This window comes from Schistocerca americana, chromosome X (assembly GCF_021461395.2).
Source record: "Schistocerca americana isolate TAMUIC-IGC-003095 chromosome X, iqSchAmer2.1, whole genome shotgun sequence".
In the NCBI taxonomy this organism is placed as follows: domain Eukaryota; kingdom Metazoa; phylum Arthropoda; class Insecta; order Orthoptera; family Acrididae; genus Schistocerca; species Schistocerca americana.
In genome coordinates this window covers 867,760,974-867,785,588 of record NC_060130.1, presented here as the reverse complement: position 1 = coordinate 867,785,588, position 24,615 = coordinate 867,760,974, and the positions used below count along the sequence as shown (strand labels likewise).

Below are 24,615 nucleotides of genomic sequence, written 5' to 3'. Positions count from 1 at the left end.
GACTATTTTTAGAAAATCTGTTTTCCATAATTGATTTCAAACTAACCACAGTTGGAAAGGGCATTTTTTCAAGCATACAAAAAGTCACATTCTATTTTGCAATGTGTGCTAACATTACCTGAAAATGATGGATGTATCTGAGGTAATGTACCATGCCTAAGGGCTAGATTTCATTAATCTGCTGACTGCACTTTCTTGCATGTATTTTTTATATATATATTGAGAAGTAATGTCTTACTGAGTTGAGTTCATCCATGAACTCTGTTCTTTCAGTATTATCATCTAGCCAACAGTATTGATTTCCACAAAATGAAATGCTGAGAGTGGCTCAAAAATTTCAAAAATTGTAAACTGCAATGTTGAGAAGTTTAAAATAAAAATAGATATACTTTTTGTGAGACACTCCTACCAAATTGAGAAGTGGAGATAAGGTACTTAGTAAATGGCTTTGTAAGCAGAAAGGTACTGCCACAAGGCTTTGTAACCCAAATTAAGAAACCAAATTAGAGGCTTGGGGACCAGGATGAAGATCCCACTCTTGGCTGGTACTGCACACTATTGAGCATGACCCCTACAGCGATGGAGTTGCCGCTTCATGTTCTTGAATTGTTGCTGATGATGTCACCATGGACCAATGCAATATAGTGAGATATTACTTGTCAGTTTAAAAATAGGCACAGAAAACAGGTTGTACAATGTAGCCTGTTGCCATGGTCAATTCCCTCAAATTTGTCCTTCACTTTCAGGTATTGTTAGCGCACACTAGAAAATCGAATGTGATTTTATGAATGAAAAAATGCTCTTTCCAACTGTTCTTGGTGTGAAATTAAGTATGGAAGCCATATTTTCCAAAAATAGGAAGAATGAACTACTTTTGCAATTTTCACGAAAATCAAGTTTGGCCTGATTTTGCAGAAATTTAAAAAGTAGTACATGTATGATACTACTGGAAAACCTTATATTGCTAAGTTATCATGTCCAAAGGGTCATGTTTATCATGCCTTTAATCAACAGGATATAAAAAGCCAAAATTAGAACTGTATTCATAGTACAATTTTCCTTGCTATTGTGTTTCAATTTATGTAGAATCATTAGCCCATATTGGAAATTAAATCCACTGTTCTGGTGCAAGCTGGGTGGCTTAAAACACGTTTCGAATGAGACTGGTTTTGAGGCTTTTATAGAAAATTGTTTTTGTAAATGAAGTGTCTCATATACCCCATTTTCAGTTTTTCATAAAAATCATCAGCTTATCGACAAATTTGTAGACTATTGGAAAATAGTAGGTGAATTAAATTTTGTATTCCACATCCCTGTGCTATCTAGCTATAGCATATTAAGTATCCTGTTCAGCATGTGTTTACTCTACGAGATATAAGAACCGAAGTTTATATATTTTTTTGATGCCCCAAGTTTTGAGCCTAACTTTGATTAAAAGTATCTAGCATTGTTGGCCTGAATTGGATAGTCAAATACAATTTTTTCATGGCTGAAACCTTGGTCTTTTTGATGTGTTGAGTTTGGAAAGTGTTACAGTACACAGTACTGGGAAATGATACATAAATGAAACTTTATATTTGAGGACTCTGAGTTGTCAGATTACAACAAGCCAAGTTTCATGTTCAAACTGCACCAAAAATAAAACAGTAAGCAAAGTTCAAAAGGATGTAGGTGGAGTTGTTATTTAGAGATAAAGGGGCTAGTGTGAAGACCTGATCAAACCAGTCTTCCAATCTTCCAACTGAAGTCCACAACATCACTAACTACTTTGATACTGGAACAGGTTTTAGAGGTGCAGCCTTTGCCAAATAGTTTAGGTGTGCAACTTAACAGTAGAGAGAGAGAGAGAGAGAGAGAGAGAGAGAGAGAGAGAGAGAGAGTGAGAGTGAGAGTGAGAGAGAGAGAGTGTGTGTGTGTGTGTGTGTGTGTGTGTGTGTGTGTGTGTGTGTGTGTGTGTGTGTGTGTGTGTGTATGCAACTTATTCTCTTTGGATTTGTGGAGAGAACACTGGAAATCTTTTTCCTTAGATGGATTTTGTTATAGGCTGTTTCGTCCTATGTATTCATTTGTATTCAATTATAAATGGAACTAAACATTTCTTGTTATTTATGTGCTACTTGTTCCTTTTAATTTTCATAGGTGCATCTTTCTATCTGCTGGTTGATACGTTTTCCTGCGATATTGTATAGTTATGGTATCGTTTGTTCGAATTCATATCTTGTTGTGAATTTAGCTGTAATGTAATTTCTGGTTGTCTCTTATTTGTTTTTACACAACTATCCATAGTCCTGGTGGATAAATTCAATGAAGGTCCTTAGGTACTGCTTGTGCCTCAGGTCAATTTACTCATTTAGTATTTTTCATATGTATTTGCGTGTATGTACATAGATTTTAATCTCTTCCAGAATGTTTGTTAGTGGTCCTTTTTCTGTTAGGTGTAAAATTTGAACAGCTTACTCTACATCATCAACTTTTTTACAGTTTGTTTTTGACAATTTTCTTCATTTGCGCTGCATATCTGTTTGTGGGATTTATTTGCATGATGTTATCTGCCTGTAATTCTTTATTTTTTGTATGTTGTTGTTTTGCTTTAATATCTACCTTTTCCACCACATAAATACCGAACAGTACACAGTAGATAATATAGAACAAGCTGTCCAAATTTAACACCTAACAGTTAAAGGACCACTAATGATCGGTCTGGGAATGATGGAAATCTATGTACATACACACAGACACCTGGAAAATAATGCTAAATTAGAAAATTGATATTAAACACAAGCACCACATAGAGAAATTTATTTAAATTGTCCACCAGGGCAATGGACAGATGCATAAAAACAAGCAATATGGGAAAACCAGAGGTTATATTATTGCGAAATTCACAACAAGTCACAGATTTGGACAAACAATACCATAACCATACAGAATCACTGGAAAACATATCAACAAGCAGATAGAAATATGCATCTATGAAAATTAAAAATAACAAATAGCACATAAATAATGAGAAAGAAATGTTTAACTGCATTTATAATTGAATACATAGGTCTAAAAACAGCCTGTTCTGAAATCCGTGTACGAAAATATATTAGAATGACAGCATCCATAGATTCCGTATGGACATGCAAAGATCAATACAGCAATGACAAACAATACCTCCTGTGACTGTACAATATCACTGGATTACCTGTCAATCAGGCTGTCATGAAAATACCAATTTACAGTATATAATCAGACAACTAAATAAAGCAGTAACTCAGATAACATGATAACCAACCAATAGTACTCCAAGAACAACAGCAGAACGTAACTAACAAGCAAATAGACAGTGACAGAACCACTGGTATCACATGGACGTCAAAACCATCAGAGGTACATAAAAATGTATAATAATGAAATCCGTTTAATAATTACCTATAAAATCAGAAAAAAATACCAAAATTATGCACCATTTACATATAGATAACCTGATGATGGCAACTCAGTCGAAACAGACCTACAGTAAAATAAAGGCAATCAAACTTAGCAGTGTAGTTTGAATTAAAAATTATAATTATACATCTTTCATTATTTTGTAATTTTCAGTTTCATACCGACTCTCACTTATACTCCAGAGAATATTTTCTATTGTTTATGCAACATTCGTATTACAGTTATTAGCGAATCAAATCTGGCATTTTTTTTTGTCACACAAGGTAGTTCAACCGGTGAACGAATACAAGTTTTCACGTAAAAAACCAGGATATAAGCATCATGAAAGGAGCTGTGCATCATTTGTCATGAGAAATTTCCTCATCTATCAAGTATAAGAGAGCAAACTACAGATCTTGTAACAAGACTCTTATGATATAGTCACAATTTTTTTCATGATCCTCTTTCAAAGAAAAATCACATTTACTAAATGGCTATTTCAACACAGAAAAATGCCCTTCAGTTTAAGGAGAGCACATCTTAATTTTTTTTAATATTGGTTGTAGTGGCGTCTGCACTCTTAATCAAACATGGAAGTATCCACCAAGTATTGATAAAACTATACTGACACTGATAATTAGAATAGATTAGTTTTTGACAGAATACATGTAAAATCTTGACAGAATCAAGGTTCATTTCATAAACAGTGCTGTAACAACAGTCAGGGCAACATTGTTTAATCGTGTCACTAGCAGCAAAGAAAACCAACAGGATATTTTCTCTGGTAAGACCCACTCCAGCTTAAGACAAGATGATAACTGCATCAAGTTTTACTGCACCCTCGTGGTGATTTGTGAACGTTATATGTCTGAACACCATGTTTTACAGTTTGTGAAGCCATGAAGTGTGGAAGAAAAGAAGATACATAGGTTACAGTTTAATGTCCTGTTAACATCAAGATCATCAGAAACAGAAATGGAGCACAAGCTAGGACTGGACAAGTACGGCATCGAAAATAAGCCACAACCTTGCGTAAAGATCCATCCCAGTATACACTTCATATGATACAGGGAATCCATGGAAAACCCATACCAGGACAGCTGTCATAAGTGTTGCGATGCTACACAAAACTCACACTAATTCCCATTACGAGTATGAAATTAGGTGAAGGTTATGTGAAGTATAACATTGTTCCTCAGGCTCTTAGATTAATTCATCACTTTTTACACATATTTGTCATTTGATGAGTTAACTTTTTACCTACTATTAACTAGTAAAACAAAACAACAAAAAAAGATGAAAATTTTATGAGCGATTAAATAACTTATTTCTTTTCTTCAAATGGTCTACAGTGATCGCACTAGAGATGACAAAGCAACTCTCTTTTGGCACATTAGGGCAAGGAGATGGCCATGGTCTTGCTGAAGAAACTATTTCGCAATGTACTGAGGGCAACTTACGAAAATCACAGTAAACTACAAGGCAGCTCCATCTGTTCGCGTATTTCTGTTTCTCCTGCAAATTGTTTCTTTGTTACATGTGTGTATCGTATGGCCAAACAACAAGCATTTTAAACAGCATATCTGGTTTGATGTGTAGGGCCTCGCAAAAAGATGAATGAATCCTGCTGTTGTGTGTTCTGGAAATATCACTATTTTGAAAGTCTGAATAAAAGCTACTATTTTAACTAGTTCCTTGAGTACATTCTTCAATATATTTCTGAAGTTTGTCATATCATTCTTCCCATGTTCAACAGTAGTTACACTTAAAATATTTTTACACAAAAATTGTCCCATCTTTATGCACCATGACACCACCACTAAGGATGAATGTGTTGTTAAAATTTGTAATAATGTGGCTTTCTCAGAGGTACATGCTTAACTTGACTGATTTTAATTTACCAACAATTCCTTTCTGACCGTTCTGCATGCAGAATAGTGACGTACTGTAGAAACTGCCACCTTCTCTTTTTATTATAAGGAACAGTCTGGCACGCAGTGAATATTCAGACACTATTTATTTTTACATTCACTATTTATTATCATTATTATCATCATTATTAAAGACCGGATTATACCCATCATAAAAACCAGCAAATATGCATGAAAAATGTTTAAAAATGCGTGAAAAGTGTAGAAATACGCAAGATCAAATAATAAAAAAAACCATGGTAGTCACTGCATGCATTATATCTCAAAGGCCAACCTGTGCATATCAATTATGAGGAAGAGCACTGGCCATGCAAAAAATCAGTACATTTAGAATGCTGATATCATTATCTGAATACTTTCTGGTAGAGATTAGGAAGAGGACCTTCCTGGGATTATTTTCTAAAAATTTGCAAAATGGGTATTCATACCATGTTTCAAGAATTGTTCCTGCTTTGCTATTGTTGTCGGTAACAAGCGGATGCAATGCAACTGAGTCGCACTGCAACAATCAATAGGTACAAGACCAACTTTGGGATATATTGCAATATTGCACACAGAGGGGCACACTCAAAAACTCCGTAATATTTATATTAAAAAAAAAATTTACAAGCATCAATTTTTTTGAACAGCATTAACTTTTAATTAATACTATTGGACCTATGCATCATTTACAATTTATTTTATATTTTTCTACTATTGCAAACATAAATGAGAAAGTACTGTTCCAAATGTTCGGTAGTTTGATTGTGTCTTCAATCACTCAAGACATTTTTATAAGCAGAAGAGGACCATTCTACATTAACTGAGGTAACTGGGCAGTATTTGAATTTGGGTGCTATGTTGGCACTTACTGTTTCTGGTAAAAGTTCACCCATCCCATTAATAAAACTAGCAATTTGGCACAAGGGTTCAAAGCCTGGGTTATTGTTTAAAATGTTTTCGAACTTTTCTTTAAGTTTTCTTGGGAATACCTCCAGCAATGAGGAGGTCACTACAATAATTCTATTCATTAACTGAATAGATTCATTCAACACCAAATCTTGAGTTTCAAGCTTTTTAATACTTGCAGTTATATGGGAAAAATGAGTGCTAACCACAGCAATGTCTTTTTTAATACGGGAATCATTAAAAGCTTCCTTGCACTAGCAAACTGCCAAAGCCTCTGCACTATCAAAGTCGTTTACTACCCCTCTAATGGCCTCGAAATGTTCATTGTAAAACAACACATCTTTGACTCACGTACACCAACGAGTTACCACTGGTTCAGGAGGTAAAGACACATTTGGTAGTTTTTCATTGTAGGTCTTGATGTGAGCAGAAGCGTTTAGAAACACTTTCTTTGTGGATGAAATCAGTTTATTTACATTCACAAATGTGGAACGTACTTCTTCAGCAAGGCGATGTACTTCAAAAGCACAGCACGTCACGTGAACCAAATTGGGATAAAACACTTGAAGGGCTTTTCCTGCTTTGATCATATAGGGAGCAGCATCTAAAATAAACACAAACATCTGCAGAAGATTCTGGAGATATTTTTCTAATACGCTCATTCACAAATCTGGCATTCATAGAATGATTTACTTTTTCAAGTTCTTTGCAGGCCACTAAATAGGAAGAAGGGTCTTCTTTTAGAGCACCAAAAATTAAATTTGCAATGTAATGGCCACAAGTGTCTGTCTGTGGTTGCATCAACTGAAATCCAGACAATGCTGTCCTTGAGTTCATTGTGTATTTCTTCCAGAACATTTATATAAATTGTCGGTATGTAGTTTTTACGCAAAGTTGATTCATGGTATATTTTTATTTAAGCAATATTTGCGCAGGAAGCCTTTGACGATAGGGTTTGTAAGTTTGTGAAGAGGGATATTGCTTGCAATGAATGCTTCACGTAGATCCATGTTAAACCGATTTCTGGTGACCTTTGGACAAATCCCTGCTACTGCAACTTTTTGTTGTCAGAAGTTGTTGTGGTCCTTTCTTCTGCATTCCTGCTACGAAGACTTGTCTTGACATGATATTTGAAACTTTTTTTTGCATAAAATATTTTTCTCACAAATTCAACAATTTAAGACATATGTAAGTGTTCCAGGATGGTCAGCTATCCTCAAAATGATGTTTCTTTTTTTGGGTGGCATGGCACACAACACATTACACACTGACGTCATAAACACGTTCAACTGTGTACAAGTAAACAGAAAGCTAAACTGAAATAATGAACATGCGACTAAAAGCTTGCGTAGTTTAATTTAATTGTTGCCGACACATACAATATAACAGTGGAGGGGATTAACTGGGGGGGTGCAGGTGCAGAAGCATTGACTTTGTCTGCCTGTTCCTGTTCCTCTTCTGTAATGATTTCGTTATGCAGTGGCCTGTTGGTTAGCAATAGCACACAGTTCTAGGTGGCGATCAATCTGTAAGACTTCAAAACTACATCAAGCTAGAGAATGCCCGTCAAAATTTTTAAAATATTGTAAATATAGAGAGAAAATGTGCATCGTGACTAGTTTTTAGTTAAAATATGCAAAAACTGGTGAAAAGGACCCAAATATGTAAATGCATATGCAACATGCAAATGCATTATTATTACTATTATAATTATTTCTTTACTTTCTCAGACATTAAGTCTGGTTAAAAATGGAAAGTGACACGGACCTTGATCAAGCGTCACTTCCTTTTAACTGTACGGTATATGTTATATTGCATTTAGGAACTTTCGGGTAATTGAACATGTATCAATAATTACGGATTTCTGTAGTTCTATATATAAGTTTGGATGTAGCTGTATTGCATTGATGTACTGGTGGATATTGTGTGGTATGACTCCTGTAGTTGATAGTGTAATTGGTATAATGTCAACTTTATCCTGATGCCACATGTCCTTGACTTCCTCAGCCAGTTGGATGTATTTTTCAATTTTTTCTCCTGTTTTCTTTTGTATATTTGTTGTATTGGGTATGGATATTTCGATTAGTTGTGTTAACTTCTTCTTTTTACTGGTGAGTATGATGTCAGGTTTGTTATGTGGTGTTGTTTTATCTGTTATAATGGTTCTGTTCCAGTATAATTTGTATTCATCATTCTCCAGTACATTTTGTGGTGCATGCTTGTATGTGGGAACGTGATGTTTTATTAGTTTATGTTGTACGGCAAGTTGTTGATGTATTATTTTTGCTATATTGTCATGTCTTCTGGGGTATTCTGTATTTGCTAGTATTGCACATCCGCTTGTGATGTAATCTACTGTTTCTATTTGTTGTTTGCAAAGTCTGCATTTATCTGTTGTGGTATTGGGATCTTTAATAATATACTTGCTGTAATATCTGGTGTTTATTGTTTGATCCTGTATTGCACTCATGAATCCTTTCGTCTCACTGTATATATTGCCTTTTCTTAGCCATGCGTTGGATGTGTCTTGATCGATGTGTGGCTGTGTTAGATGATACGGGTGCTTGCCATGTAGTGTTTTCTTTTTCCAATTTACTTTCTTCGTATCTGTTGATGTTATGTGATCTAAAGGGTTGTAGAAGTGGTTATGAAATTGCAGTGGTGTAGCCAATGTATTTATATGAGTGATTGCTTTGTGTATTTTGCTAGTTTCTGCTCGTTCTATAAAGAATTTTCTTAAATTGTCTACCTGTCCATAATGTAGGTTTTTTATGTCGATGAATCCCCTTCCTCCTTCCTTTCTGCTTAATGTGAATCTTTGTGTTGCTGAATGTATGTGATGTATTCTATATTTGTGGCATTGTGATCGTGTAAGTGTATTGAGTGCTTCTAGGTCTGTGTTACTCCATTTCACTACTCCAAATGAGTAGGTCAATATTGGTATAGCATAAATATTTATAGCTTTTGTCTTGTTTCTTGCTGTCAATTCTGTTTTCAGTATTTTTGTTAGTCTTTGTCTATATTTTTCTTTTAGTTCTTCTTTAATATTTGTATTATCTATTCCTATTTTTTGTCTGTATCCTAGGTATTTATAGGCATCTGTTTTTTCCATCGCTTCTATGGAGTTACTGTGGTTATTCAATATGTAATCTTCTTGTTTAGTGTGTTTTCCCTTGACTATGCTAATTTTCTTACATTTGTCTGTTCCAAAAGCCATATTAATATCATTGCTGAATACTTCTGTTATCTTTAGTAATTGGTTGAGTCGTTGATTGGTTGCTACCAGTAGTTTTATATCATCCATGTATAGCAAATGTGTGATTTTGTGTGGGTATGTTCCAGTAATATTATATCCATAATTTGTATTATTTAGCATGTTGGATAGTGGGTTCAGAGCAAGACAGAACCAGAAAGGACTTAATGAGTCTCCTTGGTATATTCCATGCTTAATCTGTATTGGCTGTGATGTGATATTATTTGAATTTGTTTGGATATTAAGTGTGGTTTTCCAGTTTTTCATTACTATGTTTAGGAACTGTATCAATTTAGGATCTACTTTGTATATTTCCAATATCTGTAGTAACGATGAGTGGGGTACACTATCAAAAGCTTTTTGGTAATCAATGTATGCGTAGTGTAGCGACCTTTGTTTAGTTTTAGCTTGATATGTCACCTCTGCATCTATTATCAGTTGCTCTTTACATCCTCGAGCTCCTTTGCAACAGCCTTTTTGTTCTTCATTTATAATTTTGTTCTGTGTTGTATGTGTCATTAATTTCTGTGTAATGACTGAAGGTAATATTTTGTATATTGTTGGTAGGCATGTTATGGGGCGATATTTTGCTGGGTTTGCTGTGTCTGCTTGATCTTTAGGTTTCAGATAAGTTATTCCATGTGTAAGTGTATCAGGGAATGTGTATGGGTCTGCAATGTAACTGTTAAATAATTTAGTTAGATGTGAATGTGTTGAGGTGAACTTCTTTAGCCAGAAATTTGCTATTTTATCTTTTCCAGGGGCTTTCCAATTGTGAGTAGAATTAATTGCTTGGGTGACTTCATGTTGCAAAATTATCACTTCAGGCATTTGTGGTATCATCTTGTATGTGTCTGTTTCTGCTTGTATCCACCGTGCATGCCTGTTATGTTGTACCGAGTTTGACCATATGTTGCTCCAGAAGTGTTCCATGTCAGTTATGTTTGGTGGATTGTCTATTTTAATGTGTGTGTTATCTATTGTCTGGTAAAATTTCTTTTGGTTTGTGTTGAATGTTTGGTTTTGTTTCCTTCTATTTTCATTTTTTTTGTATCTTCTAAGTCGTTTGGCCAATGCTTGTAATTTCTGCTTCTTTTCATCTAATTGCTCTACTGCTTCTTGTTGTGAGATTTTACCTAACCTTTTTTCGTTTTTTTTCTGACATTTCATTTCTTATAAATTGTGTTAGCTGTCCGACGTCTTTTCTCAGTTTTTGTATTCTGATCTGTAGCCTGTGTTGCCATGCTGGTTTTGTAGGTTTCTTCTGTTTGTTGGTTGGTTCTGATCTCTGCCTAGTGTGTATATTTAGTGTCGTGAGTGCTCCTATATAAACCAGTAGTTGTAACTCTTCCATAGTTGTGTTTTCATTTATTTTGTTGTGTATGATTGTGTTGATAGTTTTTATTGTTGTTTCGACTTGTGGGTTATTTGGCGGTGTATGCAAGAATGGTCTAATGTCTGTAGTTGTGTCTTTGTATTCTATGTATGTCAGCTGAAATTTTTCTTCTACATCTAACATGTGTGTCACTTCGTGTTCTATTTGTGCTTGCTCTGGTGGCTGTCTTAAGATTTCGTTTTCCTCTGATTGTTTAATTGATGCTTGTTGTCCTTTATTATTATTATTATTGTCAACATGCACAAAAACAAGACTGAAAACTTATGTTTTTCTGCTAGAGCTTTACATGCCATATTTTTATTATTAGTTCATCTAATTTTTAGTTTCTCTGGACATCCAGCTACCATAAACATCTTTTTCGTTGCATATTTATATTGCTGGTGCTTCACCCAAGCCACTGGGAGCATTAGATGATTTTTTTTTAAATCTATAGATTTCTCACATGTAAATATAAGCAATAATAAAGAAACTTAATGACAGACCCACTTAGCTGGATACACTTATTACAGTTGGGGGCAGCCTACAATGCAAAAGTTGGTTCGGATGTCAAAATACTTTACTAAGCATCATTTTATTGGATTTAGCATGTCCTGGCTTTCCTCTGAGCTTTGAACTGACTGACCCAACCAGTTATAAGGAAACTGCCATTTTAATGCCAACTCCAAATCACAATACAAACTGGCTTTTTTTCACATTAACCACTCAGCCAACACTGGCTGAGGCCCTAGTGTGCTTGCATTTGGCATAATCAGACATTAGATGTAGCTTATTAATCACATATTCCAATAACTTTTCATATTTTCTTGCAAAATATAGCACATTATAGAGTTTTATATTGAAATATTCACTTTCTTCACTCAATGCCAACTATGGCAGTAATAGATATCATATATCTTACTCACTGACACTTTCATGACCAACTGGTTAAAGTCTAAATGAACAATATTACACACAGATCAGACTTATGGTGAAAAAAATTAAAAAGTGAAAGAAGTCTATTATGGTTGCTAATTGTATTTATTCTCATACGTCAGACTGCACATCACTTGCACGAACCAAAACCAAACTGCTGACACTAATTAGTTTATTTTATTTACCAATTTCACTATAACAGCATATGCCTATCATATCATTAAACATACCTCTCTATTTTATTGTGTATCCTTTCAAATTTTTTGACAGACTCACTGATCTTTGTTTTATAATAAGATAAATTTTCTTGTGTGGGACGTAATTCATTGGTAAGATCATCAATCATCCTCTTTCGAATTTCTTCAGCTTCTCTTCCCTATTTGAGAGAATAAACCAACAGCTCTGCAGCAAATTAATCAAAAACTTAAAATGTTAAAATTTTTTTCTTAGTTTTACTTCCAACCACATGCTTAGTTACTTATAAAATTTAAACTTGGTTAGTATCAGTGCTAAAACCTACTTCATTCCATGCATCTTGAGATGTGTGGAATGAAGAAAGGGATGAGGTAGTTTGGGAGTGGAGGTGCATGGTCAAAATGGAAGAAAGTGGGAGAGTTGAGAGGGGACAGAACAGAGTAAAAACCTGAAGGAAGAGGAGGAAGGAGCAAGGAGATGATTTACTTTAAGGGGCACTCAATATTAAATGCCCATGAAATAATGATCTGAAAAAATATAGTTGGAACATTAATAAAAGCATTAAATCATTCCGGGAAGTTACTTTTCAATATAAAACAAGGATGAAACTAATCAACTAACTGAACATTTAGTAAGAAATCAATTATTTTTATTAATTACTTTGATTAATTACTTTGACTTGAAAATGGATTAATCTAATTCAACAACATGAACACTTTATGCAACAAAATAAGTTAATAGATTAGTATAATGGCAGGGACCATAGAAGGTAGCAGTTAGGACACACAAGAGAAACATTTATGCATTTTTATACAGGTGCTAACAGTTTTAGAGGTAACATCCTCAGCTGTTATTGTTTCTCCTTGACAAGCCCAATTCCATAGAAGAATTTCTATGATTATAACGTGTAAAATGTGATGGATAGGACATCCTAACTCATATATAAAATTGTTTGGCATGTTGTCAGATTTACAAATTAATTGCAATGTGAATGTAAAAGACTCATTCCACATCATTACGATTTATCGTGTAAACGGTCCATGGAATATGAAACTTACTAATAGAATGAAAATATTTACTACATTTTTTAACTGTCACTTCTGTTATGAAACTCGAGTATTTTTCACTATTGTTTATACTCACCTGTAAACAGTCGGTATGTAACCACATATCAAAACAAATAAAATAAAATAGCCTGAAAATCATTTCTTTCCACATAATTATGACACCTTGTGGATGTAGAACCAACTAATATTTTCTAAACTCTTCTAATGGAATGCCTTAAATGTAAACATTCTTTAACTTCAAAAGAGGGAAGTTTTAATTTGTGAGTTGACACTATCTATGTACTCTAATGACTGATCATACTGTTATTGGAAATTACAGTGCTTTTAGTGATTGGACTACAACCTTTAAATATAGTTTAACAGTATATTGCACACAGAATAAAAAGTAGACCTTAAAAACTGTCAAGCAGCATAAGAGTTATTTCAGTGACCAGTGACCAGGCACTGGTTTGACTTTGAAAATCTTTTATTTCACATTACGGTTCTTCAGGTGCTTTGGCATCCACATGCAGGAGGAGCACATTTGCTTCAGAAGCAAAAAATTGAGCAAATGTTGTGTATTGTGATTCTCTATGCTTGTTCATCCTTTCCACTGGCTCCTCTGTATTTTTTGCGAGGTATATTTTAAATACACTTTGTATATTTATTACATATGCAAAAGCGAATGGAGCAGTCCACATGTGATAGCCAACTACTATTTAGACTTGCAGATTAGCAACTGGTGTATTATGATTCCTATTTTGTCTGATGGATGAATGGACTGATGGGGTTACAGGGACCAAACTATGAGGTCATCAGACCCTTAATCCTTTGTATGTCCAGCCAGGAATAGCCCCCACAGAGGAAGAACACAAAAGACAATTCCCAATGGACTCCACTGCATCTGAGAATAAAACATCTAAGATATAGAAGCAAGTAGGAGTGAGAGAGGGGTAAAAGGGTGAAGGTGGGAGAGATGGCATGCCAACAAAGCAGCTGTTGTGCACATGTTGTGTGGCAAGGGACACATCCTCTGCATCCTACTGGTGCTTCCACACCCTCCATTATCACAAGAAAACTAGCTACATGGACAATATAAAATCTCAAGAAAGTGAACAATGATGATGAGTCTGTCAACCAACAACAGATGTAAAAGAATAAGAAGAAGTAAAATGTGAGAAGGGCAGGAGCCAGGCCGGACCACTGAGTAAGGGCAGCGATGGGTTCTTCAAATGGGAGCAAGTGACAGGGCACTCCTCCAATCACTCAAGTGGACAATGAAGCTAGTGTGCACTATGTCACAGAGAAGAGTAAAACCCACTTTCATAGGTAAAATGTAAAACTAAATCAGCTGCATCATCTGCTAGTGCCAGAGGTAGCATGGCAAGTTTAAGATTTCACAGTAAGGTGTCCAAATAAGGGTAGTCCAGTAGTGTGTGGGCCACCACACTGACATTGGGGTGGATCCTCACATTGGAGGGTGTGGCCATGGATCAGCCAAGTGTGGCCAATGCGAAGTTAAAAGAGGATAGTAGATTCCCTGTGCTCAGCATGAAGTAAAGACTGCCACATGGTTGTGGTCTGCTTTATGGTTCACAGCTTATTCAGAGCAACCAGGACATACCAATCCATATTCCAAACCTCCAACAACTGTTGGCGTAGAGTCGACTGAAGATCCGGTTTCAGTAGCCCTCCCTCTCCAAAGCCGGCATCCTGGTAGCCAACCTGTCCACATGTTAATTCCCTGGGATCACAACATGATCAGCGGCCTATACAAAGATGAATGACCATCCAACATGGTGGATCTCATACAGGATATCCTGGATAGACACAACCAGTTGGTGCCAAGGGTAGCACTGGTCGACAGCCTGAAGACTACTCAAGGAGTCACTGCAGCTTAAAACCCACTCACTAGTGCAACAACAAAGGTGGCTGAGGGCTTGAGCAATGGCCACCAATTCTTCAGTGAATACACTGCATCCACTCAGCAGGGAGCATAGTTCACTGCACCTTGCTCATGTGTAGGCAAAACTGGTTCACACATTGACCATATGCCAACAGTGTATACCACCTGGAAATGTGTCAAGGATGTGCAAAAACAGATGGCAAATAACCAGAGGGTCTATTAAGTCCTTTGGTTCAAAGCATGGGTCAAGGCATATCAGCGGACGGGATACCACCATGGGAGTGCACGCGATTTCTCCCTGACAAGAGATGACAGTCAGCAAAGCTGGATTTCAAAGCAGAGACTGTATGTGCACTGCAATAGTGACTGCAGATTTTGGCCTCTGTTGTGGGAGGTAGATTTCTCTACAAGGAAAATGTACTCAGTAGTTCAGATGTTCAGGTGAGCAGCGAATATGTATTCCATTGTTGAGCAGCAGTTGTTAGCATCTGATCTTTACGAGAGAGACTCTGTGAGTAGGCTGTTCACAGGACTGGTCCGAAAGGCGCCAGTCGCAAGTTGGACCTCACAATGGTATATCAGGTCCAGCATCTGCAGTGCTGAAGGCAATACTAAGCCGTATGCCAGGCTCCCAAGATTAAGAAGTGACAGGATCAGAGCTTTGTAGAGCCACAAGAGTGTAGAGCAATCTGCACCCCAGGTGGTGTTACTGAGACAAGGAAGAGTATTACACTGTGGCCACCACATTCAGTTAAGTTAGCAAAGATGGGGAAGCCACATCAACCAGGTATCAAAAACCAATACTAAAAAAATGATAAGATTCTACCACACAGAACATTCGCTCATCAAAGTAGAGTTCTTGTTGGGGATGAACAGTACATCAGCGACGAAGTGCATGACGTATGTCTTGGTAGCAGAAAACTGGAAGCCGTGGCTGAGACTGCACCTTTTGTATGGCACTCTGCAGTCGGTGTTCAGCAACACCCACAGTTGAGGAGCAGTAGTAGACACAAAAGATGTCAGCATACAGGGACGGTGAGACTGTAGACCCCAAGCTGCAGTCAGGTCATTGATAGCCACTAGAAAAAGGGGCACGGTCAATACAGAACCCTGTGGGACCCCATTTTCTTCTACATGGGAAGGACTGTGCAAAGCATCAACCTGAACCCAGAAAGTACTGTGAGACAAGAAGTTCCAAACAAAAATCACAAGTTGGCCCTTGAGACTGCTTTCACAAGTTGGCCCTTGAGACTGCTCGTGGAGGGTAACAAGGATACAGTAATGCCATGTGGTGTTGTATGCCCTATGGAAGTCAAAGAAGAGAGCAATAAGATGCTGATGCCAGGAAAAAGCTGACTGAATCGCAGACTCTTCTAGGCAGATCAAAATTTCAGTAGTAGAACAGCCTTGGCGTAAACCACCCTGGGACGGAGCCAAAAGGCCCCGAGACTAAAGGCGCCAATACAGCCGTTGGCTCTCTACACACAGAAATTAGTGAGGCTAATTGAGTGATTATTGTCCACATTTCCAGGGGTTGTTCACCCTGTTTCAGTACTGGGACGATCATGTTTTCACGCCACTGAGACGGTGAACATCATCACTCCAGATACAGTTGAAAATGGCAACAATGTGATGTCGGCAATCTACTAGTAGGTGGATGATTATTTAGCTGTGGATGCGGTTGGGCTCTGAAGCCATATCAGGGCTAAAGGCTATGGCACTGATGAACTCCCACTCACTGGACAGAGTATTATACAGGGTACTGGTATCCATAGAGGCATTGAATCTTCACCCTAACCTGTGAAAGGGGGGGTATATGGTCCACTGGTAGCAACATACTGCTCTCAGTATTCTTGTTTCTGTCATTTCATGAGGTGGTGGATATGGGCACAGATCTGTTTAAAGGCAAGCGTGTTTTCCTTCTGCTTTTCGGTAATCTAACTTATTGTCACTAAAGTAAGTTTGTTTACATACGATTGAGACTAGACCTAACCTTTCGTAAATGTGTTTTCTTGTTTTTCTGTAATTTAATGACTTATTCTCGCTAAAGTAAGATTTTTACCATGAGTGAAAAGTGCCTGACGTGCCGTAGAATTGTTAGCTCCGGGTTTGGTGTGATGGGTGCAGCAATTTTTTCCATTGGGGTGACTGTAGCGGCCTGGGAAATAGGGAAGTGGATCCGACTCATCAGTGGTTCTGTAGGATATGCTGTAGAGATAGGAAAATAGTGGAATAGGAGGGGAACATTGCTGCCCTTCAGGCACAGTTAGAGCAGGCTAGGGAAGATCTGAACAGGTTGAGGAGGGAGAATGGTAAAGAGAGGTGGGAAGTGGCAACAGGTAACAGGAGTAACAGACCTAGAACTTTGTCAGACAGCTTTGTGGTGAATGTGAAGAATAAGTGTGACCTGTTGCTTCATTTAGAAGATGATGTGCCTCAGAGAGAGGGCCCAACAAACTTTCAGTAGAAAATTGAATAAGAATGTAGGTAAGTCAGCAAAGAGAAAGAAAATTTTGTTGTTAGGTAGTTCACATGCCAGAGGAGTAGGCCAACTTTTGCAGGACCAGTTAGGATCAGAATACCAGGCCACAATTTTTTTTTAAACCAAGTGCTGGTTTGGGTCAGGTGACAGAGGATTTAGGTTCACTCTGTAAAGATTTTACCAAGGAAGACACCGTGGTTATTCAGGGTGGGCCGGGTAGTAGTATTGACAGAGATCTTGGGTACAATATAGTGTGTGACCTGGCAAAGATTGCATCAGCAACGAGACATACGAGTGTTGAGTTTGTGTCTGTTCTGAGACGCCATGACCGACCTCATTTAAACTCTTCTGTCGGGAGAGTTAATTTGGAGTTGGAACGGCTGCTTGGGTCGGGTGAGGGGTCACATATTTGTTTGGTTCCGCTTGATTCTCTCAGTAGGTGGGATTATACTAGACATGGCCTACACCTCAACAGGAAAGGGAAGGGTAAACTGGCTAGGCTAATAGCAGGAAATGTAAGAGGGGGGGGGGGGAGGCACTTCCGTGAGTGGTAATATACCAGTGGTCATAGGTTTTGAAGCAGCACCTTTTTTAGGATAGGTAGGACAGAACGAAGTCAAGTTCTGAGAGAAGTAAAGATTGAAACAAACCTTCAGTTTGATAAAGAAATCAAACAGCATAATCCTGGCACATTGGATCAGCGAACACAGCTGTTGGTTAAAAATTTACAGCAATCAGCAGAAATTTTATTTCCACCTGATTTCATCTCGGTAAATGTGAAATGCCAACTATCTTTAGTGCATCAAAATATTCGAGGGCTTAGAAGTAAAATTAATGAACTACTTATGTGTATTGATGAATTAGAGTCATCGAACCCAGTTGTTATAATCTGCCTTTCTGAACATCATGTGACCACTGGTATAGATATGTTGAACCTTGCAGAATTTAAGTTAGCTTCCTACTCATCATCATCATCATTTAAGACTGATTATACCTTTCAGCGTTCAGACTGGAGCATAGCCCCCTTATAAAATTCCTCCATGATCCCCTATTCAGTGCTAACATTGGTGCCTCTTCTGATGTTAAACCTGTTGTTGTTGTTATTGTAGTCCTCAGTCCTGAGACTGGTTTCATGCAGCTCTCCATGCTAATCTATCCTGTGCAAGCTCCTTCATCACCCAGTACCTACTGCAACCTACATCCTTCTCAATCTGCTTAGTGTATTCATGTCTTGGTCTCCCTCTACGATTTTTACCCTCCACGCTGCCCTCCAATGCTAAATTTGTGATCCCTTGATGCCTCAGGACATGTCCTACCAACCAATCCCTTGTTCTAGTCAAGTTGTGCCACAAACTTCTCTTCTCCCCAATCCTATTCAATACCTCCTCATTAGTCACGTGATCAACCCACCTAATCTTCAACATTCTTCTGTAGCACCACATTTCGAAAGCTTCTATTCTCTTCTTGTCCAAACTATTTATTGTCCACGTTTCACTTCCATACATGGCTACACTCCATACAAATACTTTCAGAAACGACTTCCTGACACTTAAATCTATACTCGATGTTAACAAATTTCTCTTCTTCAGAAACGCTTTCCTTGCCATTGCCAATCTACATTTTATATCCTCTCTACTTTGAGCATCATCAGTTATTTTGCTCCCCAAATAGCAAAACTCCTTTACTACATTAAGTGTCTCATTTCCTAATCTAATTCCCTCAGCATCACCCGACTTAATTCGACTACATTCCATTATTCTCGTTTTGCTTTTGTTGATGTTCATCTTATATCCTCCTTTCAAGACACTGTCCATTCCATTCAACAGCTCTTCCAAGTCCTTTGCTGTCTCTGACAGAATTACAATGTCATCGGCGAACCTCAAAGTTTTTATTTCTTCTCCATGGATTTTAATACCTACTCCAAATTTTTCTTTTGTTTCCTTTACTGCTTGCTCAATATACAGATTGAATAACATCGGGGAGAGGCTACAACCCTGTCTCACTCCCTTCCCAACCACTGCTTCCCTTTCATGCCCCTCGACTCTTATAACTGCCATCTGGTTTCTGTACAAATTGTAAATAGCGTTTCGCTCCCTGTATTTTACCCCTGCCACCTATAGAATTTGAAAGAGAGTATTCCAGTCAACACTGTCAAAAGCTTTCTCTAAGTCTACAAATGCTAGAAACGTAGGTTTGCCTTTCCTTAATCTTTCTTCTAAGATAAGTCGTAAGGTCAGTATTGCGTCACGTGTTCCAACATTTCTACGGAATCCAAACCGACCTTCCCCGAGGTCGGCTTCTACCAGTTTTTCCAATCGTCTGTAAATAATTCGTGTTAGTATTTTGCAGCTGTGACTTATTAAACTGATAGTTCGGTAATTTTCACATCTGTCAATACCTGCTTTCTTTGGGATTGGAATTATTATATTCTTCTTGAAGTCTGAGAGTATTTCGCCTGTCTTGTACATCTTGCTCACCAGATGGTAGAGTTTTGTCAGGACTGGCTCTCCCAAGGCCGTTAGTAGTTCTAATGGAATGTTGTCTACTCCCGGGGCCTTGTTTCGACTCAGGTCTTTCAGTGCTCTGTCAAACTCTTCACGCAGTATCGTATCTCCGATTTCATCTTCATCTACATCCTCTCCCATTTCCATAATATTGTCCTCAACTACATCGCCCTTGTATAGACCCTCTATATACTCCTTCCATTTTTCTGCTATCCCCTCTTTGCTTAGAACTGGGTTTCCATCTGAGCTCTTGATATTCATACAAGTGGCTCTGTTTTCTCCAAAGGTCTCTTTAATTTTACTGTAGGCTGTATTTATCTTACCCCTAGTGAGATAAGCCTCTACATCCTTACGTTTCTCCTCTAGACATGCCTGTTTAGCCATTTTGCACTTCCTGTCGATCTTATTTTTGAGACGTTTGTATTCCTTTTTGCCTGCTCCATTTACTGCATTTTTATATTTTCTCCTTTCATCAATTAAATTCAATATTTCTTCTGTTACCCAAGGATTTCTACTAGCCCTCGTCTTTTTACCTACTTGATCCTCTGCTGCCTTCACTACTTCATCCCTCAGAGCTACCCATTCTTCTTCTACTGTATTTCTTTCCCCCATTCCTGTCAATTGTTCCCGTATGCTGTCTCTGAAACTCTGTACAACCTCTGGTTTAGTCAGTTTATCCAGGTCTCATCTCCTTAAATTCCCACCTTTTTGCAATTTCTTCTATTTTAATCTACAGTTCATAACCAACAGATTGTGGTCAGAGTCGACATCTGCCCCTGGAAATGTCCTACAATTTAAAACCTGGTTCTTAAATCTCTGTCTTACCATTATATAATCTATCTGATACCTTTTAGTATCTCCAGGGTTGTTCCATGTATACAACCTTCTTTTACGATTCTTGAACCAGGTGTTAGCTATGATTAAGTTATGCTCTGTGCAAAATTCTAACAGACGGCTTCCTCTTTCATTTCTTAGCCCCAATCAATATTCACCTACTATGTTTCCTTCTCTCCCTTTTCCTATTGTCGAATTCCAGTCACCCATGACTATTAAATTTTCATCTCCCTTCACTATCTGAATAATTTCTTTTATCTCATCATACATTTCTTCAATTTCTTCGTCATCTGCAGAGCTAGTTGGCATATAAACTTGTACTACTGTAGTAGGCATGGGCTTCGTGTCTATCTTGGCCACTATAATACGTTCACTATGCTGTTTGTAGTAGCTTACCCGCACTCCTATTTTTTTATTCATTATTAAACCTACTCCTGCATTACCCCTATTTGATTTTGTATTTATAACCCTGTATTCACCTGACCAAAAGTCTTGTTCCTCCTGCCACCGAACTTCACTAATTCCCACTATATCTAACTTTAACCTATCCATTTCCCTTTTTAAATTTTCTAACCTACCTGCCCGATTAAGGGATCTGACATTCCACACTCCGATCCGCAGAATGCCAGTTTTCTTTCTCCTGATAACGACGTCCTCTTGAGTAGTCCCCGCCCGGAGATCCGAATGGGGGACTATTTTACCTCCGGAAATTTTACCCAAGAGGACGCCATCATCATTTAACCATACAGTAAAGCTGCATGCCCTCGGGAAAAATTACGGCTGTAGTTTCCCCTTGCTTTCAGCCGTTCACAGTACCACAACAGCAAGGCCGTTTTGGTTAATGTTACAAGGCCAGATCAGTCAATCATCCAGACTGTTGCCCCTGCAACTACCGAAAAGACTGCTGCCCCTCTTCAGGAACCACACGTTTGTCTGGCCTCTCAACAGATACCCCTCCGTTGTGGTTGCACCTACGGTACGGCTATCTGTATCGTTGAGGCACGCAAGCCTCCCCACCAACGGCAAGGTCCATGGTTCATGGGGGGTGTTAAACCTATTACTTCAAAATCATTCTTGACCAAATCCAGGTACCTTCTCCTTGGTCTGCCCCGATTCCTCCTACCCTCTACTGCTGAACCCATGAGTCTCTTGGGTAACCTTGCTTCTCCCACGCGTGTAACATGACCCCACCATCTAAGCCTGTTCGCCCTGACTGCTACATCTATAGAGTTCATTCACAGTTTTTCTTTGATTTCCTCATTGTGGACACCCTCCTGCCATTGTTCCCATCTACTAGTACCTGCAATTATCCTAGCTACTTCCATATCCGTAACCTCAACCTTGTTGATAAGGTAACCTGAATCCACCCAGCTTTCGCTCCCATACAACAAAGTTGGTCGAAAGATTGAACGGTGCACAGATAACTTAGTCTTGGTACTGACTTCCTTCTTGCAGAAGAGAGTAGATCGTAGCTGAGCGCTCACTGCATTAGCTTTGCTACACCTCGCTTCCAGTTCTTTCACTATGTTGCCATCCTGAGAGAATATGCATCCTAAGTACTTGAAACCGTCCACCTGTTCTAACTTTGTTCCTCCTATTTGGCACTCAGTCTGTTTATATCTCTTTCCCACTGACATTACTTTCATTTTGGAGATGTTAATCTTCATACCATAGTCCTTACATTTCTGATCTAGCTCTGAAATATTACTTTGCAAACTTTCAATCGAATCTGCCATCACAACTAAGTCATCGGCATATGCAAGACTGCTTATTTTGTGTTCACATATCTTGATCTCACCCAGCCAGTCTATTGTTTTCAACATATGATCCATAAATAATACGAACAACAGTGGAGACAGGTTGCAGCCTTGTCTTACCCCTGAAACTACTCTGAACCATGAACTCAATTTACCGTCAACTCTAACTGCTGCCTGACTATCCATGGAAAGACCTTTAATTGCTTGCAAAAGTTTGCCTCCTATTCCATAATCTCGTAGAACAGACAATAACTTCCTCCTAGGAACCCGGTCATATGCCTTTTCTAGATCTATAAAGCATAGATACAATTCCCTGTTCCACTCGTAACACTTCTCCATTATTTGCCGTAAGCTAAAGATCTGGTCCTGACAACCTCTAAGAGGCCTAAACCCACACTGATTTTCATCCAATTGGTCCTCAACTAATACTCGCACTTTCCTTTCAACAATACCTGAGAAGATTTTACCCACAATGCTGATTAAAGAGATACCTCTGTAGTTGTTACAATCTTTTCTGTTTCCATGTTTAAAGATTGGTGTGATTACTGCTTTTGTCCAGTCTGATAGAACCTGTCCCAACTCCCACGCCATTTCAATTATCCTGTGTAGCCATTTAAGACCTGACATTCCACTGTATTTGATGAGTTCCAACTTAATTTCATCCACCCCAGCTGCTTTATTGCACTGCAATCTATTGACCATTTTCTCCACTTCCTCAAATGTGATCCTATTTCCATCATCATTCCTATCCCATTCTACCTCGAAATCTGAAACATTGCTGATCATATTTTCACCTATATTGAGCAACTCTTCAAAATATTCCCTCCATCTGCCCAAGGCATCAACAGGATTCACCAGCAGTTTTCTTGACCTGTCCAAAATACTTGTCATTTCCTTCTTACCTCCCTTCCGAAGACTGCTAATTACACTCCAGAATGGTTTTCCAGCAGCTTGACCCATAGTCTCCAGCCTGTTTCCAAAGTCTTCCCAAGATTTATTCTTGGATGCTGCAATTATCTGTTTGGCTTTGTGTCTTTCTTCAACATAACTTTCTCTGTCTACCTGAGTTCTAGTATGCAGCCATTTTTGATACGCCTTCTTTTTCCTTTTACAGGCTGCCTTGACTGTGTCATTCCACCAAGCTGTTTCCTTCATCCTACTTTTACACACTACTGTTCCAAGACATTCTTTAGCCACTTCTAGTACTGTGTCCCCGTACCTTGTCCATTCCTTTTCCAATGACTGTAATTGGCTACATTCAACTAACTGGTACCTTTCTGAGATCGCTGTTATGTACTTGTGCCAGATTTCCTTATCCTGAAGTTTCTCCACTCTTATCCTCCTACATATGGACCTGACCTCCTGCACTTTCGGCCTCACAATCCCAATTTCACTGCAGATTAAATAATGATCAGTGTCATCAAAGAATCCCCTGAATACACGTGTGTACCTCACAGCCTTCCTGAATTCCTGATCTGTTATTATATAGTCAATGACAGATCTGGTTCCCCTGCCTTCCCAAGTATACCGGTGAATGTTCTTATGTTTAAAAAAGGAGTTTGTGATTACTAAGCCCATACTGGCACAGAAATCCAAGAGTTGTTTCCTACTTCTGTAGAGAAAAGATGGAGAAAGGAGTAGTTGTCACATTTGTTAAAAACAGTTTTAAATTTAAGAATATTGACATTAATAAATTTTGCTTAGAGCGGCACTTAGGAAGCATGTGCAATAGAGATAGAATTTCATAATAGGTCCTTTATAATGGTAGCCATATACAGAGCACCTTCAGGAAATTTCAACCTGTTTATAAATTGTCTTGAAGATTTATTATCTCATTTAAAATTTAAAAAACAAAGAACTAGTGGTTGCTGGTGATTTTAATATAGATGTCCTCAAAAACACTGTCAGTGAACAGTTACGGAAGTCAGTTACATTGTCATTCAATTTAATTTCTACTGTAAATTTTCCAACTAGGGTATACAAATGTTCTAAGACTGCCATTGATAATATATTTATAGACAATTCTAGGCAACTAAGCCACATTACAAAACCAGTAGTAAATGGTCTATCTGACCATGACATGCAACACCTAACATT

General features: G+C 38.0%; 1 protein-coding gene across 1 annotated transcript in view; it reads right to left on the bottom strand.

The window, feature by feature from the left end:
* Window positions 1–24,615, bottom strand: part of LOC124555451 (coiled-coil domain-containing protein 77-like) — a 197,905-nt gene that overhangs the window by 108,538 nt on the left and 64,752 nt on the right. The window contains exon 3 of the mRNA XM_047129370.1: window positions 12,025–12,170. Coding sequence (XP_046985326.1) covers window positions 12,025–12,170 — 146 coding nt within the window. The remainder of the gene's footprint in view (window positions 1–12,024; window positions 12,171–24,615) is intronic.